This window comes from Cetorhinus maximus, chromosome 8 (assembly GCF_964194155.1).
Source record: "Cetorhinus maximus chromosome 8, sCetMax3.hap1.1, whole genome shotgun sequence".
NCBI lineage: Eukaryota > Metazoa > Chordata > Chondrichthyes > Lamniformes > Cetorhinidae > Cetorhinus > Cetorhinus maximus.
In genome coordinates, this window is record NC_135886.1 from 129,917,456 (window position 1) to 129,933,547 (window position 16,092).

Genomic DNA, 16,092 nt, shown 5'->3' on the forward strand with positions numbered 1-16,092 from the left:
CCTGTTCTGCAGCTAAGGGTGGCCAGATAACCAATTTGCAGACTGTTCAACTAAGACTTGTTCACTTTCCTTCCATTTGTGGAAAGTGCTTAGCCTTTGCTTGGCTCTGCGACAGTTGCCTTTCCTGGCAAGTGCATGTGTAACCATGGTAGATTGACAGAATTGCATGTGCAATATTACTTTCACTGAATTAATAATCTGTATGAATATTTTTACTTGGAGCAAATTAAGATTGTATTTAGTGATATTATGCAACCTCTAATGCACAGCAGGGATATGATCAAAAGAATATAAGACGTCGTGTATATGATGCCTTGAATGTGCTTATGGCAATGAATATCATTTCCAAAGAGAAGAAGGAAATCAAATGGATAGGACTTCCCACAAACTCAGCTCAAGAGTGCCAGAATCTGGAGGTAAGAGTACAGTGACCTTTTGTGTCTCCATGAAGCATGGTATATTTCCAATATATGCAGACTGTTAGAAATTTTGGTGTGCGAAGATTAATGCATTGGGCTCTTCAGTTAGAACAAGTTCTGCAATTCTGTTATGTGCAGTTAGCATCTGTGGATTCTTCTGCACTGTTCAGTTACATTTTCAGACTGTTGTTGCTTTTCTTTTGTTGCTACCAGATATCCACTTTTCCCTTCTTCCTGTTTTCCCTTGCCCAGTCTCCCAGCTGCCAGCACTGCTGTGTGCATTTTGTCTGACTGAAAGCCAACTGGTCCCAGGTCACTACTTTTGGTGCCCTGGTACCCATTAGATCCCAATTTGGCTTGAGGAAAGACTGATATTTCCATGCAACACCTACCACTTCAGCCTCTCCTCTTAAAATGCTCCTTAAAACCTACCTCCTTGACCACCTGCCCTAATATCTCCTTATGTAGCTCAGTGTCAAATGTTGTTGGGTAATACTTCAGTGATGCTCCTTGGAAAGTTTTACGATGTTAAAAGTTCTGTATAAATGTAAGTTGGTGTAGTTTACAGCAAGTGATGGACTTCTATTTAATTTTTATGTGAATAGATGGAGAAACGGAAGAAAATGGAAACGATTAAACAGAAGCAGTCACAACTTAAGGAGTTGCTGCTGCAGGTAAAATAAAGCTCAAAAATGTGTAGTTTGCACATTGTGCAGTTTTCATTGCTGCTGTGCAAATCCACATGATGGGTAAATTTATTCTCATCCCAAGGAGTGCCTTTTTCAAATGTTTTGCCTAGCTTGCATATACTGTAATATTTTTGAATAGTATTAATGCTATGAGTTGTACAGAAGATTCCACATTATGTCAGAGCTCCTCTTGAAAGATGTCTGCTTTGGCTCAGTGTTAGCACTCCTGCATCTGAGTCAGAGGTTTGGGTAGATGCAAAAGATCCTGTGGTACTATTTGAAGAAGAAATAGGAATTCTCTTGATGTCCTGGTCTATATTTATCCTTTGCTGAAATGCTTATATGGCTGGATTGGCTGGATGCTTTTGAGAGAGAAAGAAGGGGCAAGTAAATGTAAGTAAAATTACAGTCATTTATTAAGTACATAAGTGAGTTTAAATTACGAACAATTTGTGTTTTACAGCAAATTGCCTTTAAAAATCTGGTTCAACGAAATCGCCTTGTAGAACAACAATCTGGCAGGGTTCCTCCTCCCAATACTGCCATTCAACTGCCCTTCATTTTAGTCAACACCAGCAAAAAAACAATCATAGACTGCAGCATCTCTCCTGATAAGTAAGTATGGCAAACCTGACTATGTTTTGTATGATGAGCAAACTTGGCTTTTTCATCAAATACGTTGTATGAAAATGTTATGAAAGCCAAACTTAGCTTGATGTTGAGAGTGGAGGTCAGGAACTTAACTTCCGACAGGCCTCGGAGCTTTTGTGAACGTGCAGACGGGGGAAGGCACTCTTACGTTCTTTGAACCCAGCGCTCCTGTACCAGAAGAAAAATGACGTGACCACCTAAGTCAGGTGACTGGGAGCCATGGAAGACTAGTGCCAAGGAGAGGGGACATGAAGAGGTCCCAAAAGAAGAGCCCCAGAGAGGGAACAAGGACAGGAAAAGGCCCTAGTTCTGTGTGGTGGGGTGGGAGAGGGAGGGACAGAGAAACTGGCTCCAAACAGGAAAAGGGCTGCAGGGAGCAGACTTTAAGTGAAGAAGGCAGCCAAAGGTTGGTGACTCCATGCTGCAGGCCACTGGGGCAAAGGTATCCCTTTGGAGCAGTAGTATTCTGCTCGGTGCGGCCGAAGATCTGAGTTTGTGCTTGGTTACGTACTCAGGAATCCAAGGGAGCAGAATCTCTGGAAACAAGATTCAAACCCTGCAACATAAGAACATAAGAACCAAGAGTAGGCAATTCAGCCCCTCAAGCCTGCCCTGCCATTCATTACGATCATGCCTGATCTCATTTTGGCCTCAACTCCAATTTTCCGCCCCTTCCCCATAATCTTTCAACCCATTAATTAAAAATCTGTGTCTCCTCCTTAAATTTATTCAGCATCCTGGCATCCATTGCACTCTGAGGTAGTGAATTCCACAGATTCACGACCCTTTGAGAAAAGTAATTCCTCCTCATCTCTCATTTAAATCCACCACCCGTTAGCCTAAAACTATGGCACCTAATTCTAGAATGCCCCAGAAGGGGAAACATCCACTCCATGTCTACTTTGTCTATCCCCTTTAGCATCTTGTATACCTCAATTAGGTCTCCTCTCATCCTTCTAAACTCTAGCGAGTATAGGCCTAAACTGCTCAATCTCTCCTCATAAGAAAAGCCCCGCATCTCTGAAATCAATCTAGTGAACCTCCAAGGTGGGCCGTCCGAGTTGAAGCAACTTTGAGAATTCCCAGATTAGATCTTCGAAGGTGAAGAAGTGTGGGCAAGGAATCAGACCAGAAAAGATGCAAGTTTTTTATTTTAATAAATTTTAAGGAATTCTGAGAGGGGATATTTTGCCAGAAACATTTGAAAAGCTGGTGTGTGACTTTTTCTTGGGACATTTTTTGAATTTCCCAAAAGTGAAAAATTCAATATTTTCACTTTCTTTTCCACAGGTTTGAATATTTTTTTAACTTTGATAACACATTTGAAATCCACGATGACATTGAAATACTTAAGAGAATGCGAATGGCTTTTGGATTGGAGTCTGGTGGCTGTTCTGCTGATGAATTGAAGATGGCTAAGAGCCTAGTACCCCACGTACTGGAACCATATGTAATAGGTAAAATGGGGGGGTGCAGGTTGTGATTTATACATGGTGTCTGTCATATATTTGATTTTTGTATATTTAACATAGTTGTAAGATCATGGTGAATGTATTAATATAATTTATCTAATTTTACCGTGCACTTGTTTGTATTAAATATTTTTGGTACTTGCAAGTTAGTTAAAGAAAGATATACGATTTATAAAAGCACCTTTTCATTTCTCAAAACACCTTACAATAAATTACTTGGAAGTTCATTGACTCTTTTTCAGGCAAACACACAAATGACTTGTGTAGCTAATGTATTGAAGAGATAAAACCAGACTCTGTTGGGATGAATTCTGCTTCTACATCATTAGACAGGATTTTTTTTTCTCTATGGTTATGATAACTTGTACAATGTGTGTGAGGGTGTCAATACTCAAATTCAGAGGACAATAATAAGACAAATAATTCTACTATTGCATATGGCACCTACCCTCCGGCTTGCAGACAGATTTTAACTCACTCCTAGCTACCAATGATCTATGCCAGCAAAGAGCTCAGCCTACTTAGAGAGGAAAGAATGAAATTGGAACCTTGTCTCACCAAGTAGTTATCAATTGTTGGAATCCTCTTACTTATTTATCTAGCCCATGGATGATGAGATTTCTTGTACCCATAGCTCAGGTGATTAACACTATGGCAAAGCTCACCATGTAAAACTTTGCTGTGTAGTTCAGTACTTTTTTTGGGGATTTTTTTGTGGCTTGGGGCAGGGGTGGTGGGTGGGGTAAAATGGTACATCCTTTTTTGATTTCAAGCCATCTAAGGCAATTCAATTTCATGGCACTCTCCAACATGCTTCTGCTGATGGCTTGGATCTTCCATCTCGTTGTAGGTTGGGGTCTTGCATTTATTATTTATGTACAGTAAAATCCCAGTGAGTTGAATCCTAGGGGACCTGCCCACTAATTCAGAGTTTCGTGCTAGCCAAGGAGACCCAATTCTCACATGAATGTATCTCTGTAACCTGATCTGCCTACAAACGCGGCCTGTATCAAATACAACAGATTCAACTGCAAAATGAAGACGCGGTGAAGTAGTAAATGGGTGAAAAAGCCTTTATTCAATTTGTTCACATTTTGCAATGGCCCAAACTCGTAAAATGCCAGAGCTTTGCATTGAAGTTAGGTCTGGAAAAATTCCGTAATCTCTTTCTGCTTAGCATGCTGTCTTTGGGTGTGAGTGATTCAATCCGCCATGTTGTCAGTGCAGTCAAACATGTTTTTGGTGTTTTCGTGCTGCAGTGTGAAATCCCGGAGCATCTCCATGGCCTTCGCAGCACCGGGTAGGGAAACAGGCGGGTGAATGGGCGGGAGTTCATCAGACTCTTCAGAGTCACCTGGCTTTGTTTGAAGAGCATACTGCATCTATGATTGTATCATCTGTCAGTTCCATTGTGCAACGTACAACATTATCCACCTCTGGGTAGGTTCCCATGGCCCTCTCTGCTCGAATTTCCAGGCCAGCCTCCTGCAGGCAAGTGAAAGGTGCCTCATCATTGTTGATTGGCCTCACCCTCCTGCTCGTTGTCAACCATTTGTGGAACCTGTTTGAACCAATCATGGCGGAAGTAATTGGCATTTGTGTCTTCTGTCACCACCTTCCACACCACATTGAGGGAGGTGTCAGCTGTGGCTCAGTTCATAGCACCCTCACCTTTGAATCAGAGGGTTGTGGGTTCATGTCCCACTCCCGGAAACCAAGAACTGTGATTGTACTCGAAAGGGTTGCAATCTGTGACTGTTGATAACTCGAAAGAGTTTCCACACCACATTGAGGTGTCAGCTGTGGCTCAGTTCATAGCACCCTCGCCTTTGAATCAGAGGGTTGTGGGTTCATGTCCCACTCCCGGAAACCAAGAACTGTGATTGTACGCGAAAGAGTTGCAATCTGTGACTGAGTTTCCACACCACATTCACCAGGAGCATGGCCTCTAGAACAGTTGGATTGTACTCCACATCAATGGCCTCAATAGCCTGAGAGATCAGCTGCTGTTGATAGTGGGTTTTCAGGTTCCTAATTCCCTGATTCGTTACTGCAGTTTGGCTTTGGTGTTGGGAATCATGAACATCAGCTTGACACTCTTGAGCCGGTGTTGCCTGGGTGTGTGTGGCAGTTCTCTATAATGATGACAGTTTTCCTTTTCTTTCATTTTGATGCATTTTGTCCACTTTCCCGAGCCATACTTCAAAAATGCTGGAGCCATCCAAGTGGTTTTGTTAATCTTGTGCTGACATTCGTGAAGCAACGTGACTTCTTGGATTTTCCTGTCACAAGCGACAGCTTTCGGGCGCCGTCCATGTTGGTACAGACTATAGCAATGACACATTTCTTGCTGCGCCCTCCATTACATGTTTCACCTTGAAGCATCAAAGAGCGGTCTGGCAAAAGACAGTAAAACAGTCGGGTTTCATCCATGTTAAGAATTTCCCGGTGCTTATTCAAGATGTGGGCAAGACTATTTTGGAGCCAATCATCTGTTATTGCTGGTGTAACCGCTGCACCTTCACCACTTGCCATGCAGGAATACTATTCCGTATCTTGTCTTGAATCAGCCCAGCCATCCGTCGCAGCAGGTGAACTCCATGTGGCCCAGCTTCTTCACCATGGCGACTCCCCTTTCCTGCAGGATTGGACCCGGAGATGGGAACGTTCTTTGCTCGGGCTGCCTTGAACCACATTAGCAGAACTTCTTCAACATCGGATTAGGCAGCCGGTCTCATCCTCACCCTTGTTGCAGAGAATGCCTGCTTGTCGAGCTGTTCCAAGATGTCCACCTTGTGTTTCATAATGGTGAACAAACTCAATAGTGGAATCTCTTCCCACTGCTTCAGGATGTTGCTTTCCACTTCCTACCATGGTTTTCCTCTTGATGTATCAACTTCACCTTCTCTCCAATCAACAACTCTTTAAACCTACGTGAAAGTTAATTCATACTCACAGGCTTTGCACATCCTTTCCCAGGGCAATCCCTGTGTCAAATGATGGCTTGCGCAATGCTCCATGATTTCATACTCTTATGTGTCTAACTCTCAATGATTGATTGATGCAGGCACAGAACAAGCTTGGACAAGTATGGCTAATCCAGAATTACCAGTGCAGAATTTCAGTGTATCACGTGCATCATTCTATGGGATTTACTGTTCTGCCGGTGGAATGGTTGATGACCTCTGCGTAACCAGATTTTCATCTCATCGCAATTTCACTGCTTTGAGGAGAGCCCTGTACAAGCTTTTGACTAATCTGTTGGAGCTCTTTGACAGAGACAAATTTTATGAAGATTAGAGGCAAATCTCAGGAAATGAACAAGTTTGAACAAAGCGTCAATCAGGTCACAGGTGAAATACTGTGTACAATTCTGGTCACAGTATGAGGGATGTCTAGGTCCTTGAGCACAGAAAGGCAATTAAATTGATAACTGTGATTAGGTACCTTGGAGGAGAAAACTCAAGATACAAGCTGGCAAAGATAAGATGACACTTTGCCTAACCTAGTCAGAGATTGTACAAGAGGCGTACACATAAATTTAGAAAATGGAAGATGAGAGGATAGTTTTGATTTAACTACTTCACAAAGGGTGGGCTGAATTACTAATAAATGCAGTAAAAGCTCAATTGAACAGTGAGTTGGAGAAGTTTCAGGTGAAAAATTTGATAAAGGACTGTGGCCAATATTAAGGATTATAATATTTCTAAACCAAATGAAGATCCTTTTTTTTCCCACTCCTATACATTTCTATGTTACACATCCTCCAAACAAGTAAAAGTCTTGGCGCTGTTCACTTGAAAATTCTAACCTAATGAGTCGTAATTTCCATTTCAGAAATAAATATTACATCTGCTTCACGCCCTTGAGGTATTGTCAATTGAGGATAAAGATGCCAACTATTTTCAGTTATCTACTGTTGTTAAAGTAAAATTAGTTCTAATAAGAAATCTTCTTGATACCTGGTTCTATTTAGGTATAGATAGCGCAATCTAATACCCTGCCATTTTGACTAGCGACTATACACATTGAATCTAGTGATCAAAATATGTCATAAAGGTACATGATTCTCCAAAACAAATGGAGCAAGTGTTAGTAGGGTAACATGTAGGGAACAGTAAGCATGGTAACATAAGGTTTTGATTAGCCATGTAAAAGGACAAGGAACAATCTGGAGTAAAAAATACTTAATTGGAGGAAGGCAATTTCAGTGAGGCGAGACAGACCTGGCCCCACTAAATTAGAATTGAGGGCTTGACAGGCAAAACTAATGGAACCATGGACTGCCTTTAAAGAGATGGTTTGTGTACTGCACTGTCGAAGTACATTCCAACAAGGGGGGAAAGTACGGCAACCAAAGCCAGAGCTCTCTGGATGGCAAAAGAAAGAGACTAAGGTGAAGTAGAAAAAGAAGGGATGGGTATGGCAGATATCAGATTAATAATACAACTGAGAACCAGGTGGGATATAGAAGGATCAGTGGGGAAGTGAAAAGGAGATGAGAGGCAAATAGAAAATATGAGAAAAGACTGGTGACTAATGTAAAAGGGAGTCCAGAAGTCTTTTGTATGCATGTAAAATAGCAATAGGAAGGGTGTGGCTGAGTAGGGGCCAAAAAGTGGATATACACATGGAGACAGGAACAAGGCTGAGATGCTAAATGAGTAATTTTCATCTGTCTTTACCAAGGAAGATGATGCTGTCGAAGTGAAAGAGGAGGCAGCTGAGATACTGGATGGGCTAAAAATTTGATAGTGATGGAACTAAAAAGGGTGGCTGCATTTAATAAGTACTGATGGAATGCATCGAAGGATGCTGAGGGGAGTAAGGGTGGAAATTATGGATGTACAGGTAAAATCCCCCAATTCTTCTTAGAAATGGGGGTGGTGCTAGAGGCCTGGAGAATGTTAAATGTTACACCATTGTTCAAAAAAGGGTGTAAGGATAAACCCAGCAACTCTAGGCAATACAGTTTATCCTCAGTGATGGAAAAGCTTTTAGAAACTATAATCTGGGACAAAATTAATAATTGCTTGGGAAAGTGTGGATTAACTAATGAAAGCCAGTGTGAATTTGTTAAAGGCAAATCCTGTTTAGCTAACCTGATGTTTTTTCATGAGGTAAACCGGGGAGCGTTGATGAGGATAATGTGTATATGGACTTCCAGAAAGCCATAGAATAGACTTGCCAGCAAAGTTAAAGCCCATGGAATAAAAGGGGCAGTAGCAACATGAATAAGAAATTGACTGAGTAGTGGTGAAAGATTGTTTTTCGGACTGGAGGAAAGATCCCCAGGGGTCAATACAAGCACCACTGCTTTTCTTGATATATATTAATGACCCAGACTTGTGCAGGGCATAATTTCAGAGTTTACAAATTATACTAAGCTTGGAAGTTCTGTGGACTGTTGATAGATTTCAAGCGGACATAGGATGGTGGAATGTACAGATACGTGGCAGTGAAACTCAGTACAGAGGAGTGTGAAGTCATACATTTTGGCTAAAAGAATGAGGGGAGGCATTATCTGTAGCAGTTTAATTCAACTGAGTGTCTTGCTCAGATGGCAGTTAAGAGTCAATGACATTGATGTGAGTCTGGAGTCATGTAGCCCAGACCTGGCAGGATGGCTGATTTCCTTCCCTGTGTTAGTGAATTAGATAAGTTTTTACAACGATTTGAAGCAGCTCCAACACTCGAGAAACTCAACAGCATCCAGGACTAAGCAGCTTGCTTTATCAGCACACCATTCATAACCTTAAATTTCCATTCCCTCCACCACTGAACTGCAGCAGTGTGTACCATCTGCAGGATACGCCCCCGCAACTTGCCTAGGTTCCTTCTACAGCACCATCCATAAGGCCATAAGACATAGGAGCAGAAATTAGGCCATTCAGCCCATCGAGTCTGCTCTGCCATTCAATCATGGCTGATAAGTTTCTCAACCCCATTCTCCCGCCTTCTCCCCGTAATCTTTGATCCCCTTACCAATCAAGAACCTAAATATCTCGGTCTTAAATACACTCAATGACCTGGCCTCCACAGCCTTCTGTAGCAATGAATTCCATAGATTCACCACTCTCTGGCTAAAGAAGTTTCTCCTCATCTCTGTTCTAAAAGGTCTTCCCTTTACTCTAAGGCTGTGCCCTCGAGTCCTAGTGTCTCCTACTAATGGAAATATCTTCCCCACGTCCACTCTATCCAGGCCTTTCAGTATTCTGTAAATTTCAATCAGATCCCCCCCTCATCCTTCTAAACTCCATCGAGTATAGACCCAGAGTCCTCAAACGTTCCTGCATATGTTAAGCCTTTCATTCCTGGGATCATTCTTGGGAACCTCCTCTGGACCCTCTCCAGGGCCAGAACACCCTTCCTGAGATACGGGGCCCAAAATTGCTCACAATATTCTAAATGTGGTCTGACCAGAGCCTCTTAAAGCCTCAGCAGCACATCCCTGCTTTTATATTCTAGTCCTGTGACCTGTGACCTCCTACCACCTTGAAGAACAAGGGCAGCAGATGCATGGGAACACCACCAACCACAATTTCTCCAAGTCACACACCATCCTGACTTTGAACGATATCACCACTGGGTCAAAGCCCTGGCATTCCCTCCCTAACAGCAGTATGACTGCCAGTGGTTCAAGAAGGTGGCTCACCACCACCTTTTCAAGTGCAATTAGGGATGGACAATAAATGCTGACCTTACCAGTGATGCTCAAATCCCATGAATGGATTTAAAAAAATACAATTCTAAAGAAGGTGCAGGACCAGAGAGACCTGGGAATATATATACACAAATCATTAAAGGTGGTAGGCCTGGTTGAGAAAGTGATTAAAAGGCATACAGAATCCTGGGCCTTAAAATATTGTAGAGGCATAGGGTACAAAAGCAAGGAAGCCATGATGAGCCTATATAAAATGTTGGTTTGACCTCAACTGGAGAATTCTGACCCGTTTGGGGAATCGCACTTTAGGAAAGATGTGAAGGATTTATGAGGATGACTTTCGGGCTGAGACACTTCAGTAAATAGATTGGAGAAGCTGGGGCTGTTGTTCTTGGAGAAAAGGCTAAGAGGACATAGAGGTATTCAAAATCATGAGGGGCTTTGAGGTCTCAGAGAGAAACTGTTCCCATTGGTGGCAGGTTCACAGATTTAAGATGATTCCCAAAAAAAAAACAATGGTGACATGACTGGTTATAATCTTGTATGCACTGCCTGGGAGTGCTGGATGCAGATTCAATCCTTGCTTTCAAAATGAATTAACTGAAGAGAAAATTTGCAGGGCTGCGAGGTAAAAGATGGAGAAAAGTGGGACTAGCTGAGTTGCTCTTAGGGAGTAGGACAGACAGGTTGGACTAAATGTCTCTGTATTCTAACTATTCTATGATTGTATAACTAAACTCAATACAAAAATCATTCATTTCAGTCACATTTAAACTTCTTGTTCCATAACTCATTCCCAATCTATATGCATTTCTTACTTAAAAATAATTGAAAATGTAAACAACAGTTGCCAGTGTTTCTCAACAGTGTTCTTGGACATTGCATTCAGGACTAATGGAAGATGAATAGTCTCTAAATAACCTCAAATATTCTCCAGAGTTTTAATTTCGATTGAGTTTGTTCTTCAACAGTTTTTTTGCCCTAAATAGAGAGATGGCTCAAGGTAGTGGATAGAGAGCAAGAGGACAAATGGAAAGGTTGAATTGGACAGTGGTGGACAGATGGCGCTTCATGATGTTTCTGAAAGGAATTTGAGTAGAGATACTAAGGAAGGTAGTTTGTGTGGTAATGGTATAGCTGAAGCAGCAATAATGGTTCAGCAGTGAAAGCAGGAATGAGAAATGGCTTTTTATGTAGAGGGTGTGTTCGCACAATTGCTGGTGAAGGTAAGGTAGGTTAAGATCTGGGAAGCATTTGAAAGTGAGGACAAGAATCTTAATAATTCTGTAGCTATGAGAAGCCAGTGGAGCTTGACCAGTACTGGGGTAATGTGATGCAGGCATTTTTCATGATTTCAGCCAGGAAGACTTTGAAGCATTAAAAGCATGGATTGTAATCGTGGCTGCAAAAGATAAAATTCAGAGTGGAGGTTTATATATTTTGGAGGTGTATAAGGTTGTACTGTTGGCTCACATGTGGGGATGGGGTGGGGAAATAAGTTGTAGAATGCTTTATACTTGCAGCTTAGTCTAAGGGGCCAGCCAGAAGAGTCATTCCAGTTGATGCTGAAGGCATTTGATGGGAGTGAAGAGGGTGGCCTCTATTTGCTAACATGAAGCTGGGGGATATTTAATCATACCCCAGTCTTAATGTTGAGCGAGAATTTAGATGAAGTGATAACAAGTCCTAGGAACAGTGGAGGAGGCAGTGAGTAGAGGTGAGTGTCGCACCCATTGCAGCCTCCTAGATCTCTTTGAGAGTAGCAGGTAAATGGTAGAGGGAGGAGGCTAAGAATGGAACCCGAGTTGTACCAAAGGTGACTATGTGGATTCAGAATGAGAAGGGATGTGTTTTAATTGCACTCTGCGTACCTGCAGCAAAGCAACTAAAATCAGAAACTCAGTGGCATAGGTATAAACCCACAAACTTATCACTCTATGGTGCTGCATGTTAGTTCTCGATGCATTTTAGAATTTCAGTGTGGAATTAGAAGTCCTGAAATCACTAAGCTAACACATAGTCGAGACACTAATCAGCTGCTTACCCTGCTTTGATGATTGAGTGAGGTACTAACCAAACCTTTTTGCTTTTTGCTAAAGAAGGGAAATGAAGTCAGGGGCCTGTTCAAATAACATGTAGGGCTGAATTTTCACAAAGGACACTGGAAGTGTGAGTCAGGAAAGTTCCTGCCTCCATTAAGAAGACCCCCACCCATATATTTTCATTCCATGGAGGTGGGGACAGGATGGAGTCAGGCCTGCCACCTCCAGGGGCAATCCCGAGGCAGCAATTGAGGCAAGTGGATGGTGAGACCAGGCTAGAAGGGCCCGCCTCCTTTCGCTGGGACATCAGCCTAGTTGTGATGATGAATCTCGGGTCCTAAACCTCCCTCCTACCCCTCCATGCACCCTCATATCCCCCATGCCTTCTCATATCCCCCACGCACCCTCCATTCCCACAGTCCCTGAACCCACTATATACTTAACTAGTCAGCCATTGGCAAGTGTTTGAAATGTCCTGAAACTGGCACAAATACAGAGGCTTTGAAAATCTACTGTGGAGGAAAAAAAGCTGCCCAGGTTATTACAAGGTAATGAATATGTCAATTCCCTGCAAGCTGTGTCAGCATTGCCTACTGAGACCTAAGTGCATTATTCTTGGAGCTCAGCCAAGCATTCATGGTGCCATTTTTCAATGTCTGTTTATTTACACAAGATTAAGTGGATAATAGCTTTTGTCATTGAAACTATGAAAGGCTGTGATTGAAATATATTGACAACTTATTGAGAAGGTAAGGGGGCAAGCAAAGGGAATATTAGATGGCTATTTTTCTTTTTGATTCCTTAAGACTAGGATTCTTTCCTCTATGGTTCACAACTCCTCTGAGGTGCTGTGAATCACACCTAATAACACAATGGACCCAGTTATGTCTATTATGTTATGCTGTTACAGACAGGTGGGGGGGGGTGCGTTGTTGACTAATTTCTCCTCTCACCACCCATCCATAAACAGAAAGGTGTTTTGGTTTGCTTCCCTCCTTGGCGTGTTTTCCATCCCCTTGGTTTCGGTGTGATCCAATTTCGAAATTTATCAGAACTCTTTGAGGAGTAACAGCAGGATAAATAAAGGGGAACCAGTAGATGTAATATATTTGGATTTCCAAAAGACGTTTGATAAGATAAGAGCCCATGGTGTTGGGGGTGGTACATTAGCATGGATAGAGGATTGGCTAACCAATAGAAGACAAAGTTGGGAGAAGGGGGGCATTTTCAAGATGGCAGCCTGTAATTAGTGGAGTGCCACAGGGATCAGTGTTGGGGCCTCAATTATTTACAATATATATTAATGACTTAGATGAGGGAAGAGAATGTACTATTGCCAAGTTTGCGGATGACACAAAAATAGGTGGAAAGGCAAGTGGTGAGGATGACACAAGGAGTGTACAGAGGGATATAGACAGGTTAAGTGAGTGGGCAAAAACTTGATAGCTGGAATATAATGTGGGAAAATGTGAGGTTATGCACTTTGGCAGGAAGAATAGAGCTGAATATTATTTAAACGGAGAAAGACTGCAGAAGGCTGCGGCACAGAGGGATTTGGGAGTCCATGTGCATGAATCCCAAAAAGCTGACACAAGTTCAGCAAGTGATAGGTAAGGCAAATGGAATGTTGGCCTTTATTTCAAAGGGAATGGAGTATAAAAATAGTGAGGTCTTGCTAAAACTATACAAGGCACTAGTTGGACCGCACCTAGAATACTTTGGTCACCTTATCTAAGGAAAGATATACTGGCATTGGAGGAGGTCCAGAGAAGGTTCACTAGGTTGATCCCTGGTATGGAGAGATTTTCTTATGAGGAGAGGTTAAGTAGGTTGGACATGTACTCATTGTGGTTTAGAAGAATGAGAGGCGATCTTATTGAAACATATAAGATTATTAGGTGGCTTGACAGGGTAGATGCTGAGAGGTTGATTCCCCTTGTGGGAGAGTCTAGGACCAGAGGCATAATCTCAGAGTGAGGGGACGCCCATTTAAAATGAGATGAGGAATTTCTTCTCTGAAGGTAGTCAACCTGTGGAGTTCTTTACCGCAGAGGGCTGTAGAGGCTGGGTCGTTAAGTATATTAAAGGCTGAGATAGATTTTTAATCAGTAACGGAATCAAGGGTTATGGGGACAAGACCGGAAAGTGGAATTGAAGATCATCAGATCAGCCTGATCTCATTGAATGGTGGAGCGGACTCGATGGGCTGAAAGGCCTACTTCTGCTCCTACGTCTTATCATCTATTAATAACTCCACAGCAAACTCGAGATAGGATGAACTCAAAGGGTTAGTTTACTTGCATACACTCAAACTCGGGAGGTGGGTGGTGGGGTGGGTGTGGGTTGCATCGTTGCCCCCTTTGCATTCATACAGTAAAAGAAGGATACGGAAAAGAAAGATTTACAGTGCAGAGACCACATAGAAAAGAAATGGTGTTTCACATGGGTTCCAGAGGCCAGAATCAAAGTCCAATAGGTGTATTGCTTCATGGAGGTCAGCCAGTTGAAAATTGATGATGTATAATTCACTTTTCCATTGGAGTTGACTTCACACGATGAGCTAGGCATGCAGAGATGAATCAGTCTGGTAGGCGATGGTACAGAAGTTGCAGCAGAAACAATGTAGATGGGGCCAGGTATTTAATCTGGGCAGAGCCCCTTTTCTGTGAGGCTGCTTGTTTGATAGTAAAATGGCAGACTGAGATTTTACAGTACAGCAAGGCATTATTACTGGTTTCACAAACTAGAGACCCCTATCACATGACTCCCACCTCTTCTCAGTGCCTTTGACAAAGGGTTTGTGAATCCCTCGCCTGCGTCCCCAAGATGGTTAAATGTCTCAATCATTAACAATTAAGAAGGAGGTTGTGTGGCCCTTTGACCTAGTGGACGAGTAGGCTCTGGTTGGCCAACCTGGGTTATTAAATGCAGGTGGCCTTTGTAGAGCTCCCTTTGAATTTGGTCTCTGCAGCCCACAGGGGAGTGAGTCGTTCGTGTTTCTTCAGAGATAACAAGGTGCAGTTTTCTTTGATACTGCCAGAAAGCTCCTTTTGTTTGAGGGCCATAGACCGACATGGATTTAGCCATTTTGAAAGGTCATTGTCCAGTTTTGAATTTTAGAAATGGCCATGGTATCTGTATATATTTTATAAAAATGTACATCCTGTTTCTGATTAGAACACGATGTATGATGAAGATGGGAAAGTGTAGAACATGTTCAGGAGTACAGAATTTTGAGCTTTTTGAAAATTCTTAATATTGATCACAATTGGGCTGTATATATTTCCTGTTTGGTAGTGTAATTTAACTATCTGTAATTATCAAGTAACTACACAAAAGACTAATTGAGCTTCTGTTATACCTGTTGGCCACCAATTCCCCATTTACAACTGTCCATTGTGAAAAGAATGTCTAATTAACAGACTTGAGTAATGTGGTTTGCCTTTTGCAAAACAATGACCTGCATACAATGATGAATAAATTTCTGTAACAGAAGAAATAATTAAAACGAATGACAGAAACTCTAGCAAAACATCAGTTTGATGCAATCAGGCTCAACCAACAAAAATATATGCAAGGCTTCCAGTGTTTTGTGTTTGTTATCAGAATGTGTGAGCACAGGTATCAGATGACAAATGAACTCATCCAATCAAGTTGAATTCTTGTACATAAGCCTGCTTGTTGTTAAAAAGCTGGTGGTGTAGGAAAGCATGTGGTAGCTAACATGAAATCTCTGTTTAAGTGTTAGCTTAGCTTGGTGATAACTGTCCTCCCTTCAAGTCAAAGTTGTGGTTGATAATCCCACTCCAGGATTTGGTGTGCAGAATCTAGCACTCCACTTCAGCACTGAGGGTGTGTTATGTTGTCTAAGTGGTATCTGCCAAAAAAGATGCCGATCAAGACTCCCGTTTGTGTCCCCTGTTGTCCTTGTCAATATTCATCCCTCAACCATAAATACAAATGTTCGTCTCATAAGGGTTAGTGGGGTCGTAATGTACACACATTAGCTGTTACATTTGTCTGCAAATGGCAGTGACTATATATTAGAATGCTTTGAAGTATTTTGGGGCATCAGAGGTGCTATATAAATGTAACTTTTTTTCTGGCATTGCAGTGTTTAGCTTTTTTAATGCAATATAAATTGAAAAATACACT

At 42.0% G+C, this 16,092-nt stretch overlaps 1 protein-coding gene across 7 annotated transcripts in view; it reads left to right on the forward strand.

The window, feature by feature from the left end:
• The window catches only part of LOC144683967 (transcription factor Dp-1-like), an 89,198-nt gene that overhangs the window by 61,128 nt on the left and 11,978 nt on the right, over nucleotides 1–16,092 (forward strand). For 5 of the 7 annotated variants that reach the window (XM_078547599.1, XM_078547604.1, XM_078547603.1 and 2 more), the window contains 4 exons: nucleotides 270–416; nucleotides 1,025–1,093; nucleotides 1,572–1,723; nucleotides 3,050–3,216. In XM_078547599.1, coding sequence (XP_078403725.1) covers nucleotides 270–416; nucleotides 1,025–1,093; nucleotides 1,572–1,723; nucleotides 3,050–3,216 — 535 coding nt within the window. The remainder of the gene's footprint in view (nucleotides 1–269; nucleotides 417–1,024; nucleotides 1,094–1,571; nucleotides 1,724–3,049; nucleotides 3,217–16,092) is intronic. The other 2 variants (XM_078547601.1, XM_078547605.1) reach the window with 1 other exon arrangement.